The sequence below is a fragment of the Pithys albifrons genome, chromosome 28 (genome assembly GCF_047495875.1).
Source record: "Pithys albifrons albifrons isolate INPA30051 chromosome 28, PitAlb_v1, whole genome shotgun sequence".
NCBI lineage: Eukaryota > Metazoa > Chordata > Aves > Passeriformes > Thamnophilidae > Pithys > Pithys albifrons.
The window spans coordinates 1677365-1702455 of record NC_092485.1 but is presented as its reverse complement, the minus strand read 5'-3'; the positions used below and the strand labels follow the sequence as shown (position 1 = coordinate 1702455).

Genomic DNA, 25091 nt, shown 5'->3' with positions numbered 1-25091 from the left:
ACCCAAAACTGCCCTGACACAATTCCAGGCCACCACAAAATCCCAGAATCTGCTGAGCTGGAAGGGATCATGGAGTTCAACCCTCAGTCCTGCACAGGACCATCCCCAGGAGTCACACCCTGTGCCCCAGAGGTTCATCCAAACCCTCCTGGAGCTCTGGCAGCCTTGGGGCTGTGCCCACTGCCCTGGGGAGCCTGTTCAGTGCCCACCACCCTCTGGGGAAAGGACCTTTCCCTGAGATCCAACCCAAAACTGCCCTGGGGAGCCTGGTCAGTGCCCAGCACCCTCTGGGGGAAGGACCTTTCCCTGAGATCCAACCCAAAACTGCCCTGGGGAGCCTGGTCCGTGCCCACCACTCTCTGGGGGAAGGACCTTTCCCTGAGATCCAGCCCAAACCTCCTCTGACACAGCTCCAGCCATTCCCCAGGTGCTGCATCCAGCTCATCAGTTGTGATAATTCTCTCGAATTCAGACTCTGTCATCACTTAAAACAACTTCTGTAGGGAGGAAGCTGCAGTTGAAAGGTCTTTACTTGAGCTACTCCTCCTCCACCAGCAGAGCTGCTTTCACAATGACCTAATGGGAAGGGTCTGTGGCTATTCAGAATGGGACAGCTACAAAAACCTGCTCAAAATCATCCCATGTTCCCTCAGCAACCAGGACAGGATTTATCTCCACCTAAAATGCACATCCAAAAGAGGCTGAATCCCACAGTAAAGGGACTGGTTTCTCCTCATGCAATGAAAAAGGAAATCCAAAGTCTTGCTCAGATGTAGAAATGTGTGTTGTAGGCTCCTAAACTGAGGTGGGGAGAGTCAAACATCCCCCTCTTTAATAAGGCCATAAATGGGATGATCATTTGGTGAAGTCTTTAATTAATTGATGATAAAAGCTAATGAATGGAAGAAAGCACCGAAACCCAGTGAGTGTCTCTGGCGTGGCCAAGTCTGTGATTTCTCAGGGTTCATTTCCATTGCCTCTGGGGAGGTGAAACAGCCCAGGAATTTCATGGAAGACTTTTCAGAATTTTCCCTCTCTAATTTGGCATATGAGTTTGTGACAACTCAAGCACTCTGGCACTGATTTTACAAGCTGCTCAGGTTGGTTCATGTCCTGTCAAAGGAAAAACGTTGTTGTCCAAGAATATTATTATAAAGGGATGTCATAAATTTCTAAAAACCATAGTTAAACATCTTGCAAGGTAACTGCAGCTTTACATAGGCCAAAGGGCATGACCAAATACTCAAAGTGTCTGTCTCTGGTCCAAAGGATCATTCTAGTTTTATCTTCTGAGGATTCTCTTGCCAAACTTCAGACGTCTCTGAGTTGCAGTTTTGTAAATACATAGACTACAATCTCATTTCTGAGATCAAGAGCAATGCTCTTTTTCCTCATAACTCTCACCTGAGTTCCAAAACCTTGATGTATGATGGAAATAAACCATCCTTCTTGCACACAAGGAGAGTGTAGGGACATTGGTGGCAAAGCTGAGGGACACACAACCCCTCTGGGTTGAAGCTGAGGGACACACAACCCCTCTGGGTTGAAGCTGAGGGACACACAACCCCTCTGGGTTGAAGCTGAGGGACACACAACCCCTCTGGCTTGAAGGAGGAACATACAACCCTCTGGCTGCCTTTCAGAGCTGCCTTTCAGAGCTGCCTTTCAGAGCTGTTCTCCAAGTGCTTTCATGCTGGTGTAGCAATGGATAAAGGAACCCAAATCTGGCTCTCAGAGCCTGTCCAGAGGAAGGGTGGAAGGGAGCAGTGTTGTGTCTCCATGGCCAAGTCTTGTTTGGGCATAGCAAGGACCTGCTGTCCCTCACCCAGCCTGGGGTAATGACAATGACCTTCTGATGACTTACTGATGAAGCCAAAAATCAAAAATAAATGTTATCCCCTTATTCCAAAGGGCTTTAGGAACTTTAGGATTGTTCAAGGGAAGCCACTCCCCTGTCCCCCTTCACGTATTTGGGAAATGGGATGAATGAGCCAGACAACATTTAATAGCTAATTAATTTTGCAAGGTACCTGCAGCCATTAAGAATATTTCCAACACAGGAGAAGCAGAAAATCCAACAGGCCAAAAGGTGGCAGAGGTGGGAAGAGCTGCTCAAGCACAAGGCCATCATCATAAAATGAAATCATTTCCTTTGTTGTTCCCTGAGAACAGGCAGTGGGTGCTTCCTTCAAAGCCATTCTTAATGTGGACAAATCTGAGAACAAATGGAGGAGTCAAATAACAAAAGTTGTCAGATGATACTCACACAGCTTCTAAAGGCATCCAGATTGGAGCCTACAAACCACCCTGCTTGGCCCACTGCAAACCAGTTCTGCTGCCTGAAAAATGCAAAGGGACAAAGGCAACAGCACCTTTAGAAAAGCCTTCAGGGGCAGTCCAAGGAATCCCATACCCTTAAAGCCCATCAGATGGGGTGAAGGCAAAAGTAAGGAACAGAATGAGTAGATTAAATTAGAAAGGGTAAACGAGGTAGGAGATAAAAAGAGGAGGGTTTGGGAAGAGAAAACTGTTCACTGAAAGTGCCAACAGACTTTAGTTGTTGAGTTTCCACAGTCTCCAAAATGAGCCCCCAGCAAAATCTCTTCAAGGAATTCAGTTGATTTAGGCTGAAAACTGGTCAAGAGAAAGGAAACAAAAGAAGACTCAGTGGGCATTTTGAGAGCAGAAGGCAGGAGGAACTGAGGACTGGGAGAGTGGCACAGAAATCTGTGCCCCTGGCAGGTGACAGAGCTTTGCCAGGAGGGCAAATCAGGGGAAATTGAGTTTTGAGAAACCCAGGGACAAGCTACTACCTGTGTGTCACAGAGTTGCAGAGATGCCATGACCATGTGGGAAGGAGGTCATGGAGACAGTGCAGGTGGATTGATGAGTGTCAGCTTGGTCCTCAGGATGATCCAAAGGCAGGTGGTCAGGGCTGGGAGGGAAGCTGCAACAGCTCTAGTCTATAAAACCATGTGATAGGTCCCCTGAGGTCAGAAGGGATGCTCAGAGGTGGTGATGACCCTCTTTCAGAACTGAAATTAAATACTTAGGACCCCAGAGCTTAGAAAAGACATGGCAGAAGACAGAGAGAGCAGCTGTGATTCTGTGCAACATCCATGAATCAGCTCCCTGCACTGGGCTCCAATCTCTGCCTCCTTTGCTGGCTCCAGCAGGTCCTGCTTTACTGCCCCAGCCAGTTTCAGAGGGTTTTGACTCAGGAGGTAGGAAAATGTTCATTTTGCCAGGCTTTTCCTGCTCAGAGCAATTCCCACGCTGTGAAGCACCTTTGTGGAAAGGTTCAGCTTCAGGAGGAGCTTTCAAAGCTGCTGTGGGTGCAGTTACTGTCACTGTTTGTGAACTGACAGTGAAAGGGGGATAAAAGTGAATGTAACTGAAGTATAACATTGATAGAAGTGAAATGATGATAAAAGCACGTCCTACTGTCCCATCATGACAGTGACACAGAGTTGATATGTCACCTTCTACTGCCACTTACCTGACTCGTCTGCCTTGCAAAAACATCATTAACTTCACAGGAGCCACGTCTTGCTCTTTCCTCCCATTCCATCCTGGGCCAGATAGAGCCAGGTGGGATGCTCAAATATCAGAGAATCATAGAATGGATTGGGTTGGAAAAGACCTCAGAGATCATCAAGTCCAACCCTTGATCCAACCCCACTATGATCACCAGCCCAGGGCACGGAGTGGGGTTGGATCAAGATGTGGTGGATTCTCACTCAGTGCCACATCCACGGAATCACAGAATCATAAAATGGATTGGGTTGGAAAAGACCTCAGAGATCATCAAGTCCAACCCTTGATCCAACCCCACTGTGATCACCAGACCAGGGCACTCCGTGCCCTGGGCTGGTGATCACAGTGGGGTTGGATCAAGACGTGGTGGATTCTCACAGTGGGGTTGGATCAAGACGTGGTGGATTCTCACAGTGGGGTTGGATCAACACGTGGTGGGTTCTCACTCAGTGCCACATCCACAGAATCACAGAATGGATTGGGTTGGAAAAGCCCTCCAAGATGATCAAGTCCAACCCTTGGTCCAACTCCAGTCCCTTTACCAGATCATGGCACTCAGTGCCACGGCCAAGCTCAGCTGAAAAACCTCCAGGGATGGGGAATCCACCCCCTCTCTGGGCAGCCCATTCCAATCCCTGAGCACTCTCTCTACAAAGAATTTTTTCCTGATCTCCAACTTCAGTTTCACCTGGCAGAGCTTGAGCCCATCGTGCCCCCTTGTCCCTTGGAGCCATTGTTGGCAGGTACTGCTGGTGCTGCTCCCTTGTGAAATACAGACTGTGCTGAGGTGACTGAACTTTTCTGAAAACCTCCCTCCAAAACAGGCAGCTCCTGGTAGATTTTTCCAAGCAGGAGCAGCTCAGTGAGAGAGGGAAGTTTCTGGCTTAGGTTTTGGGTTTTTTTTTTCAACGGAAAATGCGCTTTTGTCCTTAAATTGAATATTTCCTTCAGAACAGAGTGGTGTTTGCCAGAATGTCTCAAGTTTCCACTGGGAAAGTTGAATCATGATGAATTGACTGGCATCCTCCACTGCCCAGTTAAGGCACTTGGCTGGCTCAAACAAAACCATATTTGCCTTCACAATGACACTGGAGTGTATAATGGGAGGCACCAGCTTGGACCTGCAGCTTGGAAAATCCTGTTAACAGGTTCCCTAATTGGAACCCCAGAGTGCCTGTGATGTGATAAAGATATTAATGCTGCAGATCTGGTTCTCCACGTGGAAAACAGATATGGAAGGAAAGCAAATATTGTATTTAAAGTTTTGCTGCTTTTCTGAAAAACATATTGGGAATATTTCAGTCAGTCTTGATCAGATTGGTTGGACTTTCACCAGGTTCTTTCTGATTCCTGGCTGGTGGTCTCTGTAGGTGGAGATGAACAAACTGTAGGAAACAGGCAAAGAATCCTCGAAGAATATGTTCCAATTGTTCTCACAAGCTGAAAAGCAGAAGCATTTGTTCTCAGTTGAAGGCAGGGGTTTATCTGAACTGAGTTCAAGAACTTCAGTCTATTTTAACTGTCTGAGTTTGTATGAAGGGTGAATTGTGCTGAGGGTCTTGGTGAGCATTTTAGTATTTTCAGAGTTTTGCAGCCTTTGCCTCCACAAATAATTGCAACACCTGATGAGCTTCTTGTTTCAAGCACTGAGAAATGTAGAGATGGTCCTGCTGTCGTGAAACCCTTCACCTCTTGTGCACAGCACAGAAAGGACTGTGACCTCTGAGGGCAAGTCCAGAGGAGGTCACTAAATTGATTAGAGATAGAGATAGAGCTCCTCTTCTATGAGTCAAGGCTGAGAGAATTGGCTTTCTTCAGTCTGCAGAAGAGAAGGCTTCAGGGTGACCTAACTGTGCCCTTCCAGTGCCTGAAAGGAGCTCGCAAGGAAGACAGAGAGAGACAAGGACGTGGAGTGACAGGAAAAGAGGGAATGGTTTAGATTATTAGGGAAATTCTTTACTGTGAGGGTGGGCAGGTCCTGGCACAGGGTGCCCAGAGAAGCTGTGGCTGCCCCATCCTGGGAATGTCCAAGGCCAGGTTGGACAGGGCTTGGAGCAACCTGGGCTGGTGGAAGGTGTCCCTGCCCATGGCAGGGGGTGGGATGAGATGAGCTTTGAGGTCCCTTCCAGCCCAAACCAGTCTGTGATTCTGTAATTCTGCTGGGGCAGTGGCAGATGGAGAGGCTGTGGCACAATTCCAGCCATTCACACAAACATCCACCAAAGGCAGCTTGATCCAGCCCTGCCAACTGCCTGGAGCAGTGTGAGGACCACTCAGAGGATCTTGCAAGGACACTGACCTTTGATTTGTGGCCATGAGGATCAGCTCAAGGCAACAGCTGGGCACAGCTGGCTCAGAAGTGGAAATCTGCAGAGCACCTGAGGAACCTGCTAAGGAGACTGAGGTTCCTCCCCCAGTCACCCATCACTCACCACAGCAGGATGGGTCCACACTTCACTTTGTGGCTGCAGTGGTGGTTTCAGAGTCCCCCCAGATGGTTCAGCAGTTTGGTGGGTTGTGGTAGCTGTGGCAGCTCTAAGGCACAGCATAGAAGACTTTGTCTCTCTCTGTGTCTCAGTGTGATGGGGCAATGAAAGGTCTCTGATCCAAAAGCCGAGTCCAAACTGCAGAGAAGAAACAAAACAGTCACTGATTCCCCCAGAAATACTTTGCACAGTTGAACTGCATGAGATAAAAGCAATATCAAACTGGAGTTGGATGGGATTGTTGGACCACAGTGGAGTGATGCTGCTTGTCTCTATCATTCAGAGAGAACTTCCAGCCTAAAGAACCACAGGGACCTGGAGCAAGTCAGGCCATGGCTCTAAAGATGGTTTATGCAGGATCAGGCTGCCAGCAACCATTCCAACCATGATAGGGTGTCTGCTCATACCCCAAGGTGTGTGGCCACATCCTGAGTGGGAAGGCAGTCAAACCCCAAAGTATTCCCTAGATTACCCACACAAATGCCTCAATCTCTGGGTCCAAGGTCAGCTCCACTCCAACAGAGCAGAGGAGTCATCTGGGGCTGAGTCTGCAGCCAGAGCCTTGCTGTGCCTCCCACAGCAGCATCCAGCTCCTCTCTGCTGCCCTTTTCCTGCTGCCTTCTGGGCTACAGGTGAAACTCCACCCAGCCTGGGCTGCTCAAAAGGTGGCCAATAGTGTTGCAGGTAAGTTATTTACCTGTCCTGGAGGAAAGAGAGGAAAAGGTGTCACGATACTTCAGTGTGGATGTGCCCACCACAGCCAATGCCTGTGAAAGCACCAAGCAGAAGAGAGTGCAAGGCCAGAAGACAAAAGAGAGCAGCCTATTGTGGTGTCCTGCAGGTGCCTCATAGCCCTGCACCCAACCTCCACCTCCTGCACACAGCAAGGCTCTTCAGGGCACACCACATGGGATGAGCCCTGTCACCACCCTGGCCAGAGCTCCACAGCAGCTGCTCTTCTGTCCTGCACTCAGCCCTTTAAACACTTGGTACAGATCTGGTGGTCAGCAGAACAGGTCTGGTGGTGCAGCAGTGGCAGGAAGAGGTGGTGGTCAGACACTTCAGATGGGCTGTGAAAAAGCCTGATGTCTTCTCCTCACTGGGTTATCCTCAGTCTCTCATCATATGGACAACTCTGGACTCTCTGTTGTCTCAACAGAACTTGCACTTCACTTCAGGGAAATCCTTGTCTTTCACTAAGACTTCTTTCTCCTACTTCAGTTATCTGGGAGATGGGATCTGGCCACAACTTGGCTTGAGGGAGAGAGGACTGCAGATGGAAGGACTCATACTCTGAAGCAGTTCAGCTCCTTCAGTTCTCAGGTGCAGCTCCTGGTTCTTCCACACCACAAAAAACACAGACTGTGCCTCAGAACAGACACTGCTGCAGCTGCTTCTCATGTCTCACTGTGCAGGACTCAGCAGGCAAACAAAGTCCTGCTGATGAAGCTTGGAATGGATTCATATTTGACCCCCCAGGACCTTGGTCTTTCCTGGGAAGAAAATTGCCTTGGGCTGTCTAAAGGAAAGGTCAGGCTGCTCATGGATGGCTCCAGAAAGCTGTAAGGCTGGAGAGGGCACTTCCTTTGACATCCATTGACCCTGAATCAACCAGGAGACAGGGAAGACCTTCAGGATTGTTGGTAATAATATAGAACATGTTCTCCAAAAGTCTGGATCTCGGTGGCACAGAATATTTCCTTTCTGATGCAGATCAGTGCCTGACAGTGTGGTGGGGCAGCACAGAGACAACCAGAAGATGCCCACCACGATGATTTACCAGCCCTCAGGAGCTGCCAGAAGACTTGGCTGTTTGACCTCAGGGAGGACACCTTTGGGATGCATGGACAGAATTTGGACAATGCTGAAGGCAGCAATTCCCTTCCAGGACAGCAACACCCCCTCTCTGAAAACCACCACACTTGGGGGTCCTCAGTCCTTCCCCTCATGAACCTGACCAGCATCCAGCCTGGATGACACCTGCACCAGCAGCCTGGAAGCCTCTGCACAACCAGAGTAGCCTCCTGGAGCTCTCCTCCCCACCCAGCTCTCCTTGGCCCTTTCCCTGCTTCCTTCTGCCGTATTTTAATGCATCGGATGTTTCTCAAACGCCCTGATTGTTCTGCCCTTTGTGCTGGGGCAGACAGGCAGGCTCCCCAGACAATAGCCAGGCTTCACCGGGGACTGGGAAACAGAGGTGGAAGATTTACAGCCATGAGGTAATTGGCTGGAGGAATTTGAACTTTCTTTGCTTCCGGAGCTGCCCTGTCAGCAAAGCAGGGCCAGGGAGGGTCCCCAGCGCTTGCCACAGGCAGGGTTTGCCCTCTGAGTGCCAGCCCTATTCACAGATGGGAGCCAGAACCTGAATCCTTGGGCTGGGATGGTGTTCTGCCTCTGGGTGCAGCTCACCCCACCTGCTTTGACACTCCTTCTGCCAAATTTCTCAACCATGTCTGGTCGGTGACCCCCCTCTGCTTTATTCAGAGCATAAAAATGTCCCAACCCTGTTTCATTTTCCCCACCAGTACCAACTAAATGACTCCCTGATGCCACTGATAGGCATCAGGACATGACAGGAGGCATCTCACGCCAGATCACCATCAGAGGGAAGGTCCTGTGGGTTGTGTGGGGGTGAGGAGAGAGCTGTTTTCAGACAGAATGAAAACGCTTTCTCAACTTCCAGCTGCCCACATGGTGTTTTTGCAATCCCTTTTCCCTCTGTGCTGTGGGTGCAGCAGGCACAGAGCAGGAAATGCTGCACCAGCAATGCTGACACTTCATCATCCTCTTTGCTGTTTTGTTGGGATCCACAACTTCAGGCTTAGGTTCTTGACTGCTCCAGACAGGTGCCAAGTCTTTACTAAATGGTTGGTTGGAGCCAATATGGGTCCATTGGTCACAGCTTTGTCACAGCCTCTCCTGATGCCTCTGGCTTGCTGACTTTTCCTGCTTCCTGAGGTTGAGGCCTTGGACATGCTTAGCTCATTGCACAGGTGAGCTGGTGAGAAAACTCACAAGAGGCTTCATGATGGCACGTGTTGAGGGGTCCTTTAGCATTGTCCTGCTCAAACATTGCCACCAGGTTATCAGGTGGAGGCACCAAGGGGACTATCTGGGGAGCACCCCTGTGCTCCATGGACATTGTGTCTCCCACCCCAGCCCAGAGACAGGGTGGGAGCATCAGGCAGGGATATGTGCTGGGGACATACCCTTAGTCTCAGGAACCCAAAAATTGTGGTGTCTGAGTGGTGGGGGAAGGTCAACGGACAAGAGTCCATTTCCAGGATCATGACACCCCTTCCAGGTATCGTGGGGGTTGTCCAGTGATATCCCAGCTCTGCATGTAACACCAGCCTTGTGGTTGTCCACCCCAGTACCAGCAGGAAATCCAGTGCAGCTCAGTTTTTGTAGAGCTTTAGATGCAGGACTTAAATGATACCATTTCAGTTTTATTTAAGCTTCTGAACTGTGAGTGTTTTTCCCTTTTCCTGACTCCTCTCAGTGTTGGTGCTGAACATGTGGCTTCCTGGGCCATAAAAAACACCCTCCTTACACTCAGAAATTTTTATGACTGTGGGGAGAAGGTAATGACTTGGCATCCTCTTGATTAATTAATTGCACAATTACAGCATTAAGGCCTCCCAGTCCAGCAGTCTGATTTCTGTTGGATGTGAACAAACCAGATCAGAATTCCCATCTTCCTCTGTTCTTGCAAGGCATGAAGCACCCTTGTCTCTCTGAAATCTCTGGGGGCTGAGCACTGTCTGTGCCTCTCTCCTGGCCACTCTCATTAGAGTGCAGTGAAGTTATACCACCAGAAAAGCAGCCCAAAGGCAATAAATGATGGCTTCAGAAATTCTTCAGATGATACTACAGTGATTCATAAAGGTTCTTGCTATCTCTTTTCCTCTTTATCTTGAAATCTCCAAGGTCCCCACAAAATGCCTGGGGCAAACCCAGGGCTGAGGATAGAACGGTACTTGGAGCCATAGAACCAGCTGAAATTTTTCCTAAAAGCCTCCAGGTTGAGAACTACACTCCAGGCAGTCTCCATCAAGAGAAGGAGAAAGGGAAGATAAAGAGATCAAAGCAGTCAGAGCTCATTTGCATCACCCTATATCTGGAGGCACCAGCCCTGCTTCCATCCCATATCACTGCAATGGGCAAGAGCAGAACATGTTTCTACTCCCACCTCTCCACGTTTGAAAATAGATCAGTCATCTCAGATCATCCCCCATGTGTAGGCCCTACCCCAGATCTCCACAGTGTTTCAATAATAAAGTCTCAGCCAGTTTGCCAGGGTGAGATTAAGCCCATCCCTGCACCAGAAGGTCTTCAGAAGTTTGGTCTGTGCAGTGAGGGCAGAGACCCACAGTGACCCACAGAGCTCTGATGCCTCTCTGGCTGCTGCTCCTCCATCTCCTCCTGTACCTGCCCTGGCTCTGCACTGGGTCTGGTGCCCTCCAGCATGGGAACAGAAAGGGGCTGATGTGAGAACAAGAAAAAAATCACTGTCTGGAACTCCCTGAAGGGAAGTTCTGGCCAGGTGGGGGTTGGTCTCTTCTCCCAGGCACTCAGCAATAGGACAAGGGGGCACGATGGGCTCAAGCTCTGCCAGGGGAAATTGAAGCTGGAGAGCAGAAGGAAATTCTTTGCAGAGAGAGTGCTCAGGCATTGGAATGGGCTGCCCAGAGAGGGGTGGATTCACCATCCCTGGAGGTTTTTCAGCTGAGCTTGGCCATGGCACTGAGTGCCATGATCTGGTAAAGGGACTGGAGTTGGCCCAAGGGTTGGACTTGAGGATCTCGGAGGTCTTTTCCAACCCAATCCATTCTATGATTCTGTGATTCTCTGCCCAACCTGTGCCAGGGCCTGCCCACCCTCACAGGGAGGAATTTTCCCTCTAATATCTAATACAAACCTTTCCCTCCTTCATCTTAAGGTCATTTCTGCTTGTCCTATCAGTGCATGTCCTCATGAAAAATCCCTCTACAACCTTCCTGTAAGCCCCTTTAGGTACCAGGGCTGGCTCTAAGGTCCCCTTGAAGCCTTTTCTTCTCCAGGCTGAACACCCCCAGCCCTCTCAGCCTGTGATTCCCCCTGCTCTGCCCTGAGGGGATCTGCCCATTGCAATGATGGAGCAGCAGAATCCCCCTTAAGGGTTGCACTTTGCTTTTTTAATCTGGTTTGTGGTGCTACTTTAGTCATGACTGAGACAAACAGCTGTTGAGACAGAGATTTTCTGTCCCAGTGCAGACTGGGGTTTTCAAAGAAATTTAAGTAAGGCCCTGAAAATTACAAAGAGAAGCAACAGGACATCTGTGGAACGACTGCCTTGAGAGGAGAAAATCATATCCTGGCCCAACTCCTGCTGAGCAGAGAGGCAGCTCCCAGGGTTTGCCTTTCAGGGGGGGGTTCTCTGTGCCAAAACAAGTCAGAGGAGGAACAATCACACCACGACAGGGCTGAATGCATTTAATGCACTCAAGCAGGAATGGAAAGCAATAATTCACTCTGGAGCAGGACTGGTTGGGGATGGTCTGGCACTGCAGATGATTTATACTTGGAGTTGGACGTGGTAAGTGCTTTTATGGAACAGAAGTTTGGTTTTCTTTTGTATTCAACCTGTCCCAGAAGTAGTTTCAACCATTCCACTTTGTGGCATGGCCAACTATTAACCAGCTCAGCTGGGAAAGAAGTGGACCAGCTGTCCCTTTCTGGGTTTTGGGAGCTGAGTAGTGCTGGGTGCTGCTGGAGACATGGCACTGGCACTGATCAGAGGTGACCAGTCTCTTCAACATCCTGCACCCAAATATCTTGGACCTTGGAGTACTAATTGACAGGAAGCTCAACAGGAGCCAACTGTGCCCAGGTGGCCAAGAAGGTCAATGGGATCCTGTCCTGTATCAAAAATAGCGTGGCCAGCAGGACCAGGGCAGTGACCCTTCCCCTGGACTCTGCCTTGGGGAGGCCACACCTTGAGTGTTGTGTTCAGTTCTGGGCCCCTCAGTTCAGAAAGGATATTGAGGTGCTGGAGCGGGGCCAGAGAAGAGCAACGAGGCTGGAGAAGGGACTGGAGCACAAGTGCTGTGGGGAGAGGCTGAGGGAGCTGGGGGTGTTTAGCCTGGAGAGGAGGAGGCTCAGAGGTGACCTCAGCACTGTCTGGAACTGCCTGAAGGGAAGTTCTGGCCAGGTGGGGGTTGGTCTCTTCTCCCAGGCACTCAGCAATAGGACAAGGGGGCACGATGGGCTCAAGCTCTGCCAGGGGAAATTGAAGTTGGAGATCAGGTAGAAATTCTTTGCAGAGAGAGTGCTCAGGGATTGGAATGGGCTGCCCAGAGAGGGGGTGGATTCCCCATCCCTGGAGGTTTTTCAGCTGAGCTTGGCCATGGCACTGAGTGCCATGATCTGGTAAAGGGACTGGAGTTGGACCAAGGGTTGGACTTGATGATCTGGGAGGTCTTTTCCAACCCAATCCATTCTAAGATTCTGTGATTCTGTGGATGTGGCACTGAGTGAGAATCCGCCACGTCTTGATCCAATCCCACTGTGAGAATCCATCATGTCTTGATCCAACCCCACTGTGATCACCAGCCCAGGGCACCAGCCCTGTGATCACCTGGTCTGGTGATCACAGTGGGGTTGGATCAAGGGTTGGACTTGATGATCTGGGAGGTCTTTTCCAACCCAATCCATTCTATAATTCTGTGATTCTATTGCTTAGGTTTGTCTCAGACAGATGCTGCAGTGCCCTTATTTTAATATAAAATCCTCTCTTTTTGGCTCCAGAGCATGGACATCAAAAAGTCCTGCAGGTGCCTCCAGCAGAGCTGAGCCTGGTGGGGCTGGGCTCTTCCTCAGGGACATCCCTGGCTCTGTGGTTCAGAGCACCAGCCTCACAGCCTGAATCCCACCTCCCTCAGCAGTGATGCCAAAGATAAATTCCTTTGATCTTTGTAGCTCACATAATTCCTCAACTAAATCTCTGTGGTCACCAGTACAGAGCATGGCAGGGAATCCTCCCAGAACCCAAAGCAGTGTGTGTGTCACCTCATTGTCTGGTAGGGAAGATCAGCTAATCATGGAATAATCTAAGGTTGTTCATGAAAGAAGGTGACATCAAAGCAAATAATTTAAGGAACCCCTCGAGGGCCAGAGGAGTTGTAAGGTCTGAGACTGAATCACATGAGCTCAGTTTCCATGAACTGTGTCTCAGTTTTCCTGCAGGTACAAGTTGGAAATGCCTACAATAAATGTTTAGAATTAGTTGGGGAAGGGGGGAAAGTTAAATCACACTAATTAGAGTCATGATGGCTTTGGTGCAGTGCCACTGGAAAGCAGAGGTGTTTTCAACACCTAATACAAGAGGCCTTAAAACACTCTGCTCCTTGGGTCACTGAGGTGATACCAGCACAGAGTTTCAGTTCTGTGAGTAGTGGAATAGTTCACTCTACTGGCAGCACTTCAGATCAGAGCTGTGAAGGATGATTGGACAGCAAAAGGATTCCTGCTTTTATTTGAGATCTTGTAGACAGACGGGGCAGTCACTGGGGAAGGGGACAGGGGAGCTCTGGGACAGGAGAGGGATGGCTTGTCCCAGAACACCAACCCTGTGTGGTGTCAGGAACTCAAAGGCAGGAATTTGAACAGCTCTTCTGCAGGTCCTGCACTGCAAACCTGGGGGAAGCTGCAGCACCCCATTTCTTCTCCTTCCTTTCACCCCAATTCTTCTCCTTCCTTTCACCCCATTTCTTCTCCTTCCTTTCACCCCATTTCTTCTTCCTTTCACCCCATTTCTTCTCCTTCCTTTCACCCCATTTCTTCTCCTTCCTTTCTGATTTTTGGGGGGAATTTGAATCATATTCTTGGTGCATTTCTGTAGTGGCTGCTCTGGCACAGTCCTTATGTTTGCAGTGGGTTCTCCAGTGCAAATGACACCAGCCCTGCACAGATATGAGTGACCCAGCACTTGTTTGACTTCACTGAGTGACAGACACTCAACAGAGTTTGGAAAGTCAAAGTCAATGACAGAGCTCAGAAAGGTCAGAGGAGTCTCCAACCCATTTAATCCAGGAATGCCTATTCCTTCAATCAGAGGTTGCTGCTGGAGAAAGAAAAAATAACCCAACAAGGTTCAAATACTGTGGGTTCCTTTTGAATTAACTTAATGTGGTTGACTGAAGTAACCACCCCCAAAGGCTTGAGGAGATAAACAGCTCCTCTGATGGCTCTGACAGGAAACACTTCCACTCTTCAAGCACTGGGGATGTACATAACACAAGAAACCTTACTAAGAGGAAAAGCACGAGCTTGGAAAAACACAACAACAAGGCAACAACATCTTTCAATGAGTAATAAGTCAAATATTTACTCCCACAACACTTCAGGCAAGAATCCTGTGCCTGGGCTCTCACACAAGCATGGACAGCCTGTGGAGAAACAGCCTGTACTTTTGTGGCTAGAAAAATCACCAGGTCCAGGGCTCTACTGAGGAAGTTCATTTCCAGACCTTGGAGGAACTTGTTCTTCTGTCAGACCAGCTGTCCTTGCACATCTCCTCACACCATAGCCAGGTCAGGTCAGGTGGGATGTCCCCTGCTCTGGTGTGGGGTCCCTGGGGGAAGTCTTGCTGAGGAGTTGATGGCAAAGCTGAGCCATTGGCACCACGTTGGCCTTGCTGTTCATTAGTCAGCAAACCACTGCCAGTTTGCAATTTCAGGGTGCCCTTTGCAGGGTTCTGAGTGTTGTACTCAAGTCCTGCAGGACTGCAAAGCACCAGAGTGTTCAAACAGCCAAAACATCAGTAAGTTCTAAACAAAATTGCTCAAAACATTTCCTATGCAATAACCTTAGAAATTCATGCTGGGTTTTCTTCACTGTCCAAAGAGATGGTGGGAAAGAGCCCCTTCTCTCAGACCTACCCATGGCCAGAAGCCCCAGGGGTGCAGGAGGGTGAGAGGGAGGGCAGTGGGGCTTTTGGAGACCAGCCATGAGCTGAGGGGCTGTGAGGACAATGGGGGATAATGGGATTTCTTCTCTGCCTTGTGGAAGGTTTCTTCAGAAACCAATAGGGTTTTCTCCTCTTAGGCATGGATGAAGGAGGAAGAAAGTGTTTAAAGCCAGGCTGGATGGGGCTTGGAGACACCTGGGCTGGTGGAAACTGTCCCTGCCATGGTGGAACAAGATGAGCTTTAAGTTGCCTTCCAGCTCAAACCAGTCTGTGATTCTGTGATTCTAAATCATATCTGACCTCCCATTATGCTCAAGCTGGGACTGATGCTGAGTGTCTGCACATCCCTGCACCCCACCCAGGGGTGCCCCACCACCCACCCAGGGGTGCTCCACCACCCACCCAAGGGTGTCCCATCACTCACCCAGGGGTGCTCCATCACCCACCCAAGGGTGCTCCATCACCCACCCAGGGGTGCCCCATCACCCACCCAGGGGTGCTCCATCACCCACCCAAGGGTGTCCCATCACCCACCCAGGGGTGCCCCACCACCCACCCAGGGGTGCCCTACCCCCCACCCAGGAGTCCTCCACCACCCACCCAAGGGTGCCCCATCACCCACCCAGGGATGCCCCATCACCCACCCAGGGGTGCTCCATCACCCACCCAAGGGTGCCCCACCACCCACCAGGGGTGCCCCATCACCCACCCAGGGGTGCCCCATCACCCACCCAAGGATGCCCCACCACCCACCCAGGAGTGGCCCATCCCCCACCCAGGGGTGCCCTACCCCCCATCCAGGGGTCCTCCACCACCCACCCAGGGATGCCCCATCACCCACCCAAGCGTGCTCCATCACCCACCCAAGGGGTGCCCCACCACCCACCCAGGGGTGTTCCATCACCCACTCAGGGGTGCTCTACCCCCCACCCAGGGGTGCCCCATCACCCACCCAGGAGTGTCCCATCACACCTGGGGCAGGGTTGGACACACAACAGGCAGGTCCATGAGGTTTGCAAAGTGTCCCCTGCAGAGAGCCAGGATTGTTCCATCCACTGCCAGCAGAAGGCAACTTAAGGAGTGTGCCCTGCAGTTTCAGGGACATTTTTGGTGTTTCACATCTCTGGTTTTTTTCCCAGTCTTTCATTTTACAACATTTTTCCTTATTTTCACATTGTTCCACGACGTGTCAAAACAGACTGACTCGTTACAACCCAAACAAGTGGCACTTTGATGTAGGAAAAAAAGATGTTTTAATGGGTGCTAAGTAGCAACTGCCCTTAGGGCTTTAAAAATAAAAATAGAAGCATCACAAAATATTTTAACTCCTGCATCCCAGGAGCACCCAAATATAGAATTGCACACAAAGCAGTGCAGGCAATAACTGTATTTTTGAATTCATTCTGAAAACATGCTCAGGTTTGGTTTGAGGGCTTTTTTTTTTTTTGTGGAAAATGGTGAAAAATGCAAAAGCCTGTAACCTCCCAGGTGTTCTGCTCTTTACTGGCAGAATTCAGGGATTTTTTCACTGAAGACTACAAAGGCATTTCAGTACATTTTTCTATAAATGCATTTTCCAGCAAAGCAATTTTCTCCTCTCTGAAGCTTGAGATGCTCCAGAGGGTAAAAAATTGCTGGAGCTTGAGATGCTCCAGAGCATTTGATGTGTGACCTGCAGGCTCTCAGGTATTCTGAGCAGGCAGAGCCATCTTGGACAGGTCCCTCTTGCGTGGCTGGATTGTCCTGAGGGACTTTTCCCCTTCATGCTTCAGTCCTTGTCCTTGGCACAAACCTTCCTCTATGTCTTTGTCCAATGCCCAGACAGATTCCCAGTGGCTTGGGAAGAGAGGGACCATCTTTCCTTGGGCTCACAGCTCTGTGAGATTTACAGCAAGAAGAATAAAAGTATCTTGCCTTTATTTTTCTGTTGCTCCTCCTCATCCTCCCATTACCCCTGTTTGCCTTTGCTGTTGGATCTCAGCAATCTGTGCTGCAGACCATGACCAAAAATAGCCCCATCTGCCTCACCAAGGACTCCCCAGCACCTCAGGAGACCCTGCCCAGCATTGCTTGGCTTGGTAGGAGACATGGCCCATCTATTCCCACCAGCTTTAACCCTGCCAGCTTTCAATACAGCCTCATCTTCTCTCCCAGTTGTAAATGCCAATGCCCCCTGGCTCACCTGGGCACAGCTTGGTCTGGGTTTGGGTGAGCAGAGTGGTTTGTTTTTGTGCAGCTGCTCAGGAGGGCAGGGGAAATTGAAGTTGGAGAGCAGAAGAAAATTCTTTGCAGAGAGAGTGCTCAGGCATTGGAATGGGCTGCCCAGAGAGGGGGTGGATTCCCCATCCCTGGAGGTTTTTCAGCTGAGCTTGGCCGTGGCACTGAGTGCCATGATCTGGTAAAGGGACTGGAGTTGGACCAAGGGTTGGACTTGATGGTCTTGGAGGTGTTTTCCAACCCAATAGATTTTGTGATTCTATGATTCTTATCACTCTCTACAACTCCCTGACAGGAGGTTGTAGCCAGGTAGGGGTTGGTCTCTTGTCCCAGGTAACCAGCAGTAGGACAAGGGGGCACGATGGGCTCAAGCTCTGTCAGGGGAGGTTTAGGTTGGATATTAGGAAGAAATCCTTTGCAGAGAGAGTGCTCAGGCATTGGAATGGGCTGCCCAGAGAGGGGGTGGATTCTCCATCCCTGGAGGTTTTTTAACTGAGCTTGGCCGTGGCACTGAGTGCCATGATCAGGTAAAGGGACTGGAGTTAGACCAAGGGTTGGACTTGATGATCTGGGAGGTCTTTTCCAACCCAATCCATTCTATGATTTTCTATCAGCTGTGAGACCTCATGAACAGCCTCAGAGCCCAGAAACACCCATTTTTCCCCCAAATACCAGCCTGTGCATTGAACCACCCCCTGCAGGCTTTGCCACTCTCCTATCCTGAGGTGAGAACAGCTCTGCATGGGTGGCTCACACGGATTCTGTAACGTGCAAAGGGCTTAAGGCTCAGCCCCCCTTTGATCACAGCAGAGTCTCCTACAGGAGGGTCTGACAGACCCTGAGCAGAGGAGATGAACCTTCAGCTGGAGAAGGCAAAGAGTGGGACAAGCACAATCAGCCAGATGTCTCCCACCCCCCTAACCTCAGTTTTTCCCCCTCAGACACAACCTCCACGCTGCATTCCTGGGGTTATTCTCTGTTTTTTTCCTGTGTAGAGCAGCCCAGTCCGATGCAAAGCACCTCTTCTCCCACGGACTGCTCTCTCCTCGAAAGCAGCTGGAAAAGCTCCCCCTGGGGGCTGGCACGACCAGTCGTGACAGAAAGATGCTCTTGGGCACAAGGACAGGCACACTGTCCTTCTCCAGTGCCACGGGGCTTCTTGTTCACCCTCCAAACACTGTGAGACAGCGATACTGCTTGTGCTGTTTGGAAATGTCCTCATTTGCTCCACAACTCGGAGAAGCTCAGACAGACCACCCTGAAGGAGCCACTTCTCTCTGGCTACTCTTGGTCTGTGATCACTCCCTGGGCTGTTTGCAGAGGCAGAGAGGGGGCACAGAGCCTGGCACTGAGGTTTGTTCTGTGCAAACCACCCTGTGAGTGATCAAACCCTTCTGTCTTTCTTCCCTGGCAGAGACCTGAGCATGAACAACATCAGCCTCCTGCAGCCCCGCGCGCTCCGGCCCCTGCGCTTCCTGGAGGAGCTGTGAGTATGGGGCAGCCAGGGGGGGGCAGGGGGCAGGGGGCACTGCAGAGGGTCCTGTGGCACTGGGCACAGCCCCCAGGGCTGGCACTGCACACACAGACTGAGATGGAAGGACACTGCATGCTGGGACAGGGTCTATTTGCTGCTCTAGCTTCGGGGTTTCATGGAGGTTGTCACCTTCAGGGTGACACCATGGATGTCCCAAAAGCCAGAATAAAAGAGGATCTAATCAAAAACAACATTGTACCCTGAGTAGAACCATCAGAGAGCTTCATCCACTCTCCTGCAGAGAGGAAACTCCTCACAGACCCTGCAGCCCAGAGACTCATGGCGGTTGTCACCCTCACAGTCAGACCATGCTGTCCCAAAAGCCAAAATAAAAGAGGATCTAATTAAAAATCAACATTGTACCCTGAGCAGAGCCAGAAGAGAACTTCATCCACCCTCCTGCAGAGAGGAAACCCCTCACAGACCCTGCAGCCCAGAGACACCTTTGCCCTTTGGATGGAAATGAGCCAGGGCAATGGAAGTCCAAAAGGTTTCCCCCAGAGGCCGAGGTGTCCCACCACACCCCAGGGTGCTCTGTGGTCTGAGCAGGCACACTCAGACACAGCAGCAATCTCAGTCCCTGGGCTCAGCACGTGGCTGTGTGTCACTGAAGGAGTGGCCCCACTTCTGAAAGTGTGAAAATGAACCACCAGCACAAGAAACCACTGGAATCCTTTGCAAGCCCCAAAGAAATGGGAGCCCGGGGGGCAGAATATTGAGGTTGGCCATTTGTGCATGAGTAAATTGCACCTGTATGGTCTCACTCCACTTGACCATGAGAAACACCTCCAGGTGTTATTCTCATGCTGCTGCTACTTTCAACACAGCAGCTTCTGTTGGAAAGCACAGTTTGTTCAAAACACCATTATAGCATTGCATGATAAACTAATACTGATGGTGCATTTGATGTGTGTTGCAAACTTCTTGTGTGTAGAACAGTCACTGCAGCTTAATCTGTCTAAATGAGGCACTTGCACTTTACCAAACCAGACCTTGCCACCACCACCAGGTGCAACATTGACATGAAGGGAAGTTCTGGCCAGGTGGGGGTTGGTCTCTTCTCCCAGGCACTCAGCAATAGGACAAGGGGGCACGATGGGCTCAAGCTCTGCCAGGGGAAATTGAAGTTGGAGAGCAGAAGGAAATTCTTTGCAGAGAGAGTGCTCAGGGATTGGAATGGGCTGCCCAGAGAGGGGGTGGATTCCCCATCCCTGAAGGTTTTTCAACTGAGCTTGGCCGTGGCACTGAGTGCCATGATCTGGTAAAGGGACTGGAGTTGGCCCAAGGGTTGGACTTGATGATCTTGGAGGTCTTTTCCAACCCAATCCATTCTATGATTCTGTGATTTTCCAAAATGTCAGAATCACAGACTGGTTTGGGTTGGAAGGACCTTAAAGCTCATCCCATTCCAAATCTCTGCCATGGGCAGGGACACCTCCCACCAGCCCAGGTTGCTCCAAGCCCTGTCCAGCCTGGCCTTGGGCACTTCCAGAGATGGGGCAGCCACAGCTTCTCTGGACAACCTGTGCCAGGGCCTGCTCACCCTCTCAGGGAAGGATTTTTTCCCAATATCCCATCTAACCCTGCCCTCCTTCAGTTCTAGGCCAAAATTAAAGACTTGAATACGTGTTTGCATTGCCCTGAAAGAGGCACTTTCCTCTCCCAGGTGTTCTGCAGTGGAGTGACCCTGAGTTGGGGGTGTCCAGCACAGGGATGTCCCCAGGGGGTGGTGCTGACCCACCTGGCACCTCCCTGAGCTGAGCTCTGCCCTGTGTGATGCTGTGCCCTGCTCAGTCCCCCCTGTCCTGAGCAGCACCTCCTGCCTGTGCCCATGGAAGTGAGTTGGCAGATGCAGCCTCTGTGCTTCTGTGGGCACACATATGCAAAGACAAGCTTATTTCTCTGAAAATTGGGTGTTGACTTACAGAGACATAATTTCCATACCTGGTCAAACCTCATAATTATCAAATCAAATATAATAATAGTTCAGCCTGGAGAAGACAAGGCTTTGGAGTGACCTAATTGTGTCCTCCTGGTACCTGAAGGGAGCCAACCAGGAAGATGGAGAGGGACTATTTACAAGAGCCTGGAGTGACAGGACAAGGGGGAATAGATTTACACTGACAGAAAGTAGGTTTATATTAGTTATTGGGAAGAAATTCTTCCCTCTGAAGGTGGGCAGGCCCTGGCACAGGTGCCCAGAGAAGCTGTGGCTGCCCCATCCCTGGGAATGTTCAAGGCCAGGTTGGACAGGGCTTGAGGCAACCTGGGCTATGAGAGGTGTCCCTTTCCATGGCAGGGGGTGGAACAACATGAGCTTTAATGCTATTTCAAACCCAAATAATTCCACGATTCTATGATTTTATATTACAGGGTTTTTTTACTTCAAATTGTCTTGTAACTCATCCTCACCTGCCTGTAGTTTAAATTCACTAAAGCTTCAAGGACCCCCAACTACCCAAACCCCCTTCCAGGTGGCATTTACAGCCCGGGCAGGAAGCACTTTGGATCATCTTTTAGCTTTGGAGCCAGAGCTGCCCAAAGAAGATGGATTTTCACCCATTTGCATCCATCTCCCAGCCTTTTGTCAACACCCATGTCCCAGTGTGGACACCCAGCATCTTTACTGGGGGTGGTGAAGCTTTCCACACACAGAGAGTGTGCACAATTAGCAGTTGTCTTGCTGCAAGAAACCGTGTCCTGATGACATCATGTGCAAACAGAGCAGCCTCAACCAGCAGGGAATAAATATTCATGGGCTCCAAAAGAACCAGCTTCCCCCAGCCAAAAATAACCCTGAATGAAACAGGCAGAGGGGAAAACATTCAAACAGGAAAATCTGAAAAAGAGTTGGAAGTTGTTAGATAACATTTTACTCGAGGTTCAAAATGCCACAGGAAGGAAAGGAATTTGGACTAGGAAAAAAAAGCCATCACAGTTAAGGGAAGAGATGAAAAGTGCAGCATCATATATCTGTGGATAGCAAAGTGGCTGCTTGAATTTGATGGCAGTGAGTCAATAATCCTATTTATGGGACTCGAGTGATTGATATGAAATCAAGAGAAGGAAGATTTTATAGCCTATGAGTAACTAAAAGTGATTTTTTTCAACAACAACAGCTAGACAGGGACAGCCTGTACAGTATTCATAGGGCTGTCATCAACCAGTAGTGCAGCTTGCCTGGCATTTCCCCTGCTCCTTTCATTTATATCTTTCCTAAATTTTGATCCCCAAGCATTACATCAGGACCTTGCCATTCAGGCTGGGATCTCCCTCTGTGCCAGGACACGCAGGAATCCAGCAAACAAATCCTGCCTGTTTAGACATCCTGAAGGGAAGTTTGCTCAGGTTTCACAGCTCAGGTCTCTGCTGGTTTCAACCACCCAGGACACATTCCCTCGGGTCTGCCAGGGTGACACACGTGAGACCAAGCCCTCTGTCTGCACCCCCTTGGCAGAGCTGCCCATGCTGGCACGTGCCAAGTGAGGGAAGGGCACAAACCCCTGCTGAGGAGGGAGGGACCATCCAGGTGTCCCAAATCCAGGTGTCCCAAATCCACATACCCCAAATCCAGGTGTCCCAAATCCAGGAGTCCCAAATCCACATGTCCCAAATCCAGGTGTCCCAAATCCAGGAGTCCCAAATCCAGGTACCCCAAATCCAGGTGTTCCAAATCCAGGCACCCCAAATCCAGGTGTCCCAAATCCAGGTGTCCCAAATCCACATGTCCCAAATCCAGGTGTCCCAAATCCAGGTACCCCAAATTCAGGTGTCCCAAATCCAGGTACCCCAAATCCAGGTTCCCCAAATCCAGGTACCCCAAATCCAGGTGTCCCAGGGTTGGTGTCTGGGGTTTCCTGGGGAGGAAGGAGACCTGCCTGCCCTCCTGCCTGCCCTTCTCTAGGCAGGGAAGTGCTGACAGTGGAGGGGACTCTCCTGCAGCCCATCTTTGCTGCAAGGGCCTGTCTTCAGTTAGATGGAAGCCCTTCAGATGGAAACCCTTCAGGTTCCTCATCCCCAGGGATTTTGGGTGACTGTTGTGGCCTCATTCTGCCTTCTACACTCTTATCTTCTCTGTTATACCCCTGATAAACTGAGTGAGTAGCAGGATGGAGCAACTGAAGCAAAAGATTTGCAAAATTCAGTTTGAGGTGAACCAAAACTGATGTTCTGGGGCTTTGACCAACCCCAAAAATTTCTTTTAATCTTAGAGAGGAGAAGTTCTTTCATCTTCAGGTTACTTCTTAACATTTGCACTTTTGCTTTTGGTCAAACGTGAAAAGAAAATGGTATTTCAAATTATATTTGCTGTGTTGAAAAGATGCCTTAAAAAAAGGTGCCTGAACCTTCTGGAAAAAAAAAATGGGAGGGTTCTCAGCAAAAAAATATCTGCCAAATTCAACCCAGAGTTTCAAATCTCCCTTTTTAAGGTCTCACAGGAACTCTTATATTTTAGGGATACTTTAAGCTTGGTCTAATGCTCAGAAACATCCCAGGAACTCCTGACACTCCTGGTCTCTGATCTATAACCTTTATCTTCTTCAACACTGAGGTTCCTCTGCCTCCTCCTCGTGGTTCTGCCCTCCTGCTCTCACCCAGCAACTGTGGAAGGTGTCCTGTGGTGGGGGGAATGGGACTACATGACTATTCAGGTCTGTTCCAACCCCTTAAACTTCTCTGATTCTCTGGTTCTATCTTCTCCCTCATTACATCCAGACCCAGCAGCCCAGAGTCTCTTGGAGGAGAGCTGGTGTTTCAGACCCTCCATGATTAGCTCCTCTCTCCAGGCCTCTGTTTTAGCACCTTCTCAGGGTCCTCACCAAAGTGAAGCTCCCAAAAGTCACAGATCAGGACTTGAGGCTGAGCTTGTGTGTGGAGTTGGGGTTCAACGAGGAACAGGAATGATGGGAAGGGGGAAGACAACTCCAAACGTGGGTGGATGAAGAACACGTGTCCCATGGACACTGAGGACATGTGTGCCATGTTTCAAAGCTGTGATCCACCTGAGCCGTGAGTACATTCAGGTCTCTGCACACTCCCACACCAGGTGGGGGCAAACAAGGAAAACCAAGAACAGGGTGGCACAGGAGGGTCCTGAGGACAGCAAAGCGAACACCCAAAACACACCATGGCACCCAGGCAGGCTGTGTCCCACAGGACATTCCTGCAGTGGCCCATGTACCCTCTGGCCCCCAAACATGTCCCCAAGCGATGGGAAAAGATCATAGAAAATCATAGAATGGATTGGGTTGGAAAAGACCTCCCAGATCATCAAGTCCAACCCTTGGGCCAACTCCAGTCCCTTTACCAGATCATGGCACTCAGTGCCACGGCCAAGCTCAGTTGAAAAACCTCCAGGGATGGGGAATCCACCCCCTCTCTGGGCAGCCCATTCCAATGCCTGAGCACTCTCTCTGGAAGGAATTTCTACCTGATCTCCAACTTCAATTTCCCCTGGCAGAGCTTGAGCCCATCGTGCCCCCTTGTCCTATTGCTGAGTGCCTGGGAGAAGAGACCAAGCCCCACCTGGCCAGAACTTCCCTTCAGGGAGTTCTAGACAGTGCTGAGGTCACCTCTGAGCCTCCTCTTCTCCAGGCTGAACACCCCCAGCTCCCTCAGCCTCCCCCCACAGCACTTGTGCTCCGGTCCCTTCTCCAGCCTTGTTGCTCTTCTCTGGCCCCGCTCCAGCCCCTCAGTGTGTCCCCAAAGGGATGGGAGTGGGTGCCCAAGCTTAGGGCACACATCAGGGCACCAGGACTGCTCCAGCTCAAACTGCTCACTCACTGTGTGGTCTGGGAAAGGTGATTTTCCCTGCCAGGGCCTCATCCATGCCCCAGTGAGAGTGGCCCTCTCAGCAGTGCCAGGACCTCTTAGTCACCCATTTTCCCCACCAGCTGCTCAGGAAGGTGTTGCAGACACAGTTTAGCACTCCTGCTCAGAGGGTGCCCAGAGACCAGATCCTCCAGTCTCACTGAACAGGCAGTGCCAGAGGGGTCCTCGGTGTCTGTCCATCATCTCTGCTCTCTCTGCACTGCCAGACCCAGCTCTGGAGGCAGGAGAGGCTGCCTGTGAACAGGCACAGCCCAGCCCAGGCACTCACCAGGCTCTCCCTCCAAAGCAAACCTGCAGAGAGAGAGAGAGGTGTTCAGAGCTGGGCCTCCCACAGGCAGGGAGCAGCCCAGGGTTTAGTATGTCTCCTCTTTGTTTCTTTCTTTTCTTTTTTTCCCCCTTCTTCTTTTCTTTCCCTCTTTTTGGCAGCAGGGAGAATGTTTAAAGTTGCTAATAAATTCCAGTTAATGAAGCCTGAAAAGCTAGAGTTGGGAGCCAAGAGAAACAAGAGCAATCAGTACAGAAGGAATAGAAAGAG

At 50.3% G+C, this 25091-nt stretch overlaps 1 protein-coding gene across 1 annotated transcript in view; it reads left to right on the top strand.

Annotated features, from left to right (window-relative positions):
* Nucleotides 1-25091, top strand: part of LGR6 (leucine rich repeat containing G protein-coupled receptor 6) — a 130353-nt gene that overhangs the window by 20574 nt on the left and 84688 nt on the right. Inside the window, exon 2 of the mRNA XM_071578499.1 lies at nucleotides 18605-18676. Within this exon, the coding sequence (XP_071434600.1) occupies nucleotides 18605-18676 (72 nt within the window). The remainder of the gene's footprint in view (nucleotides 1-18604; nucleotides 18677-25091) is intronic.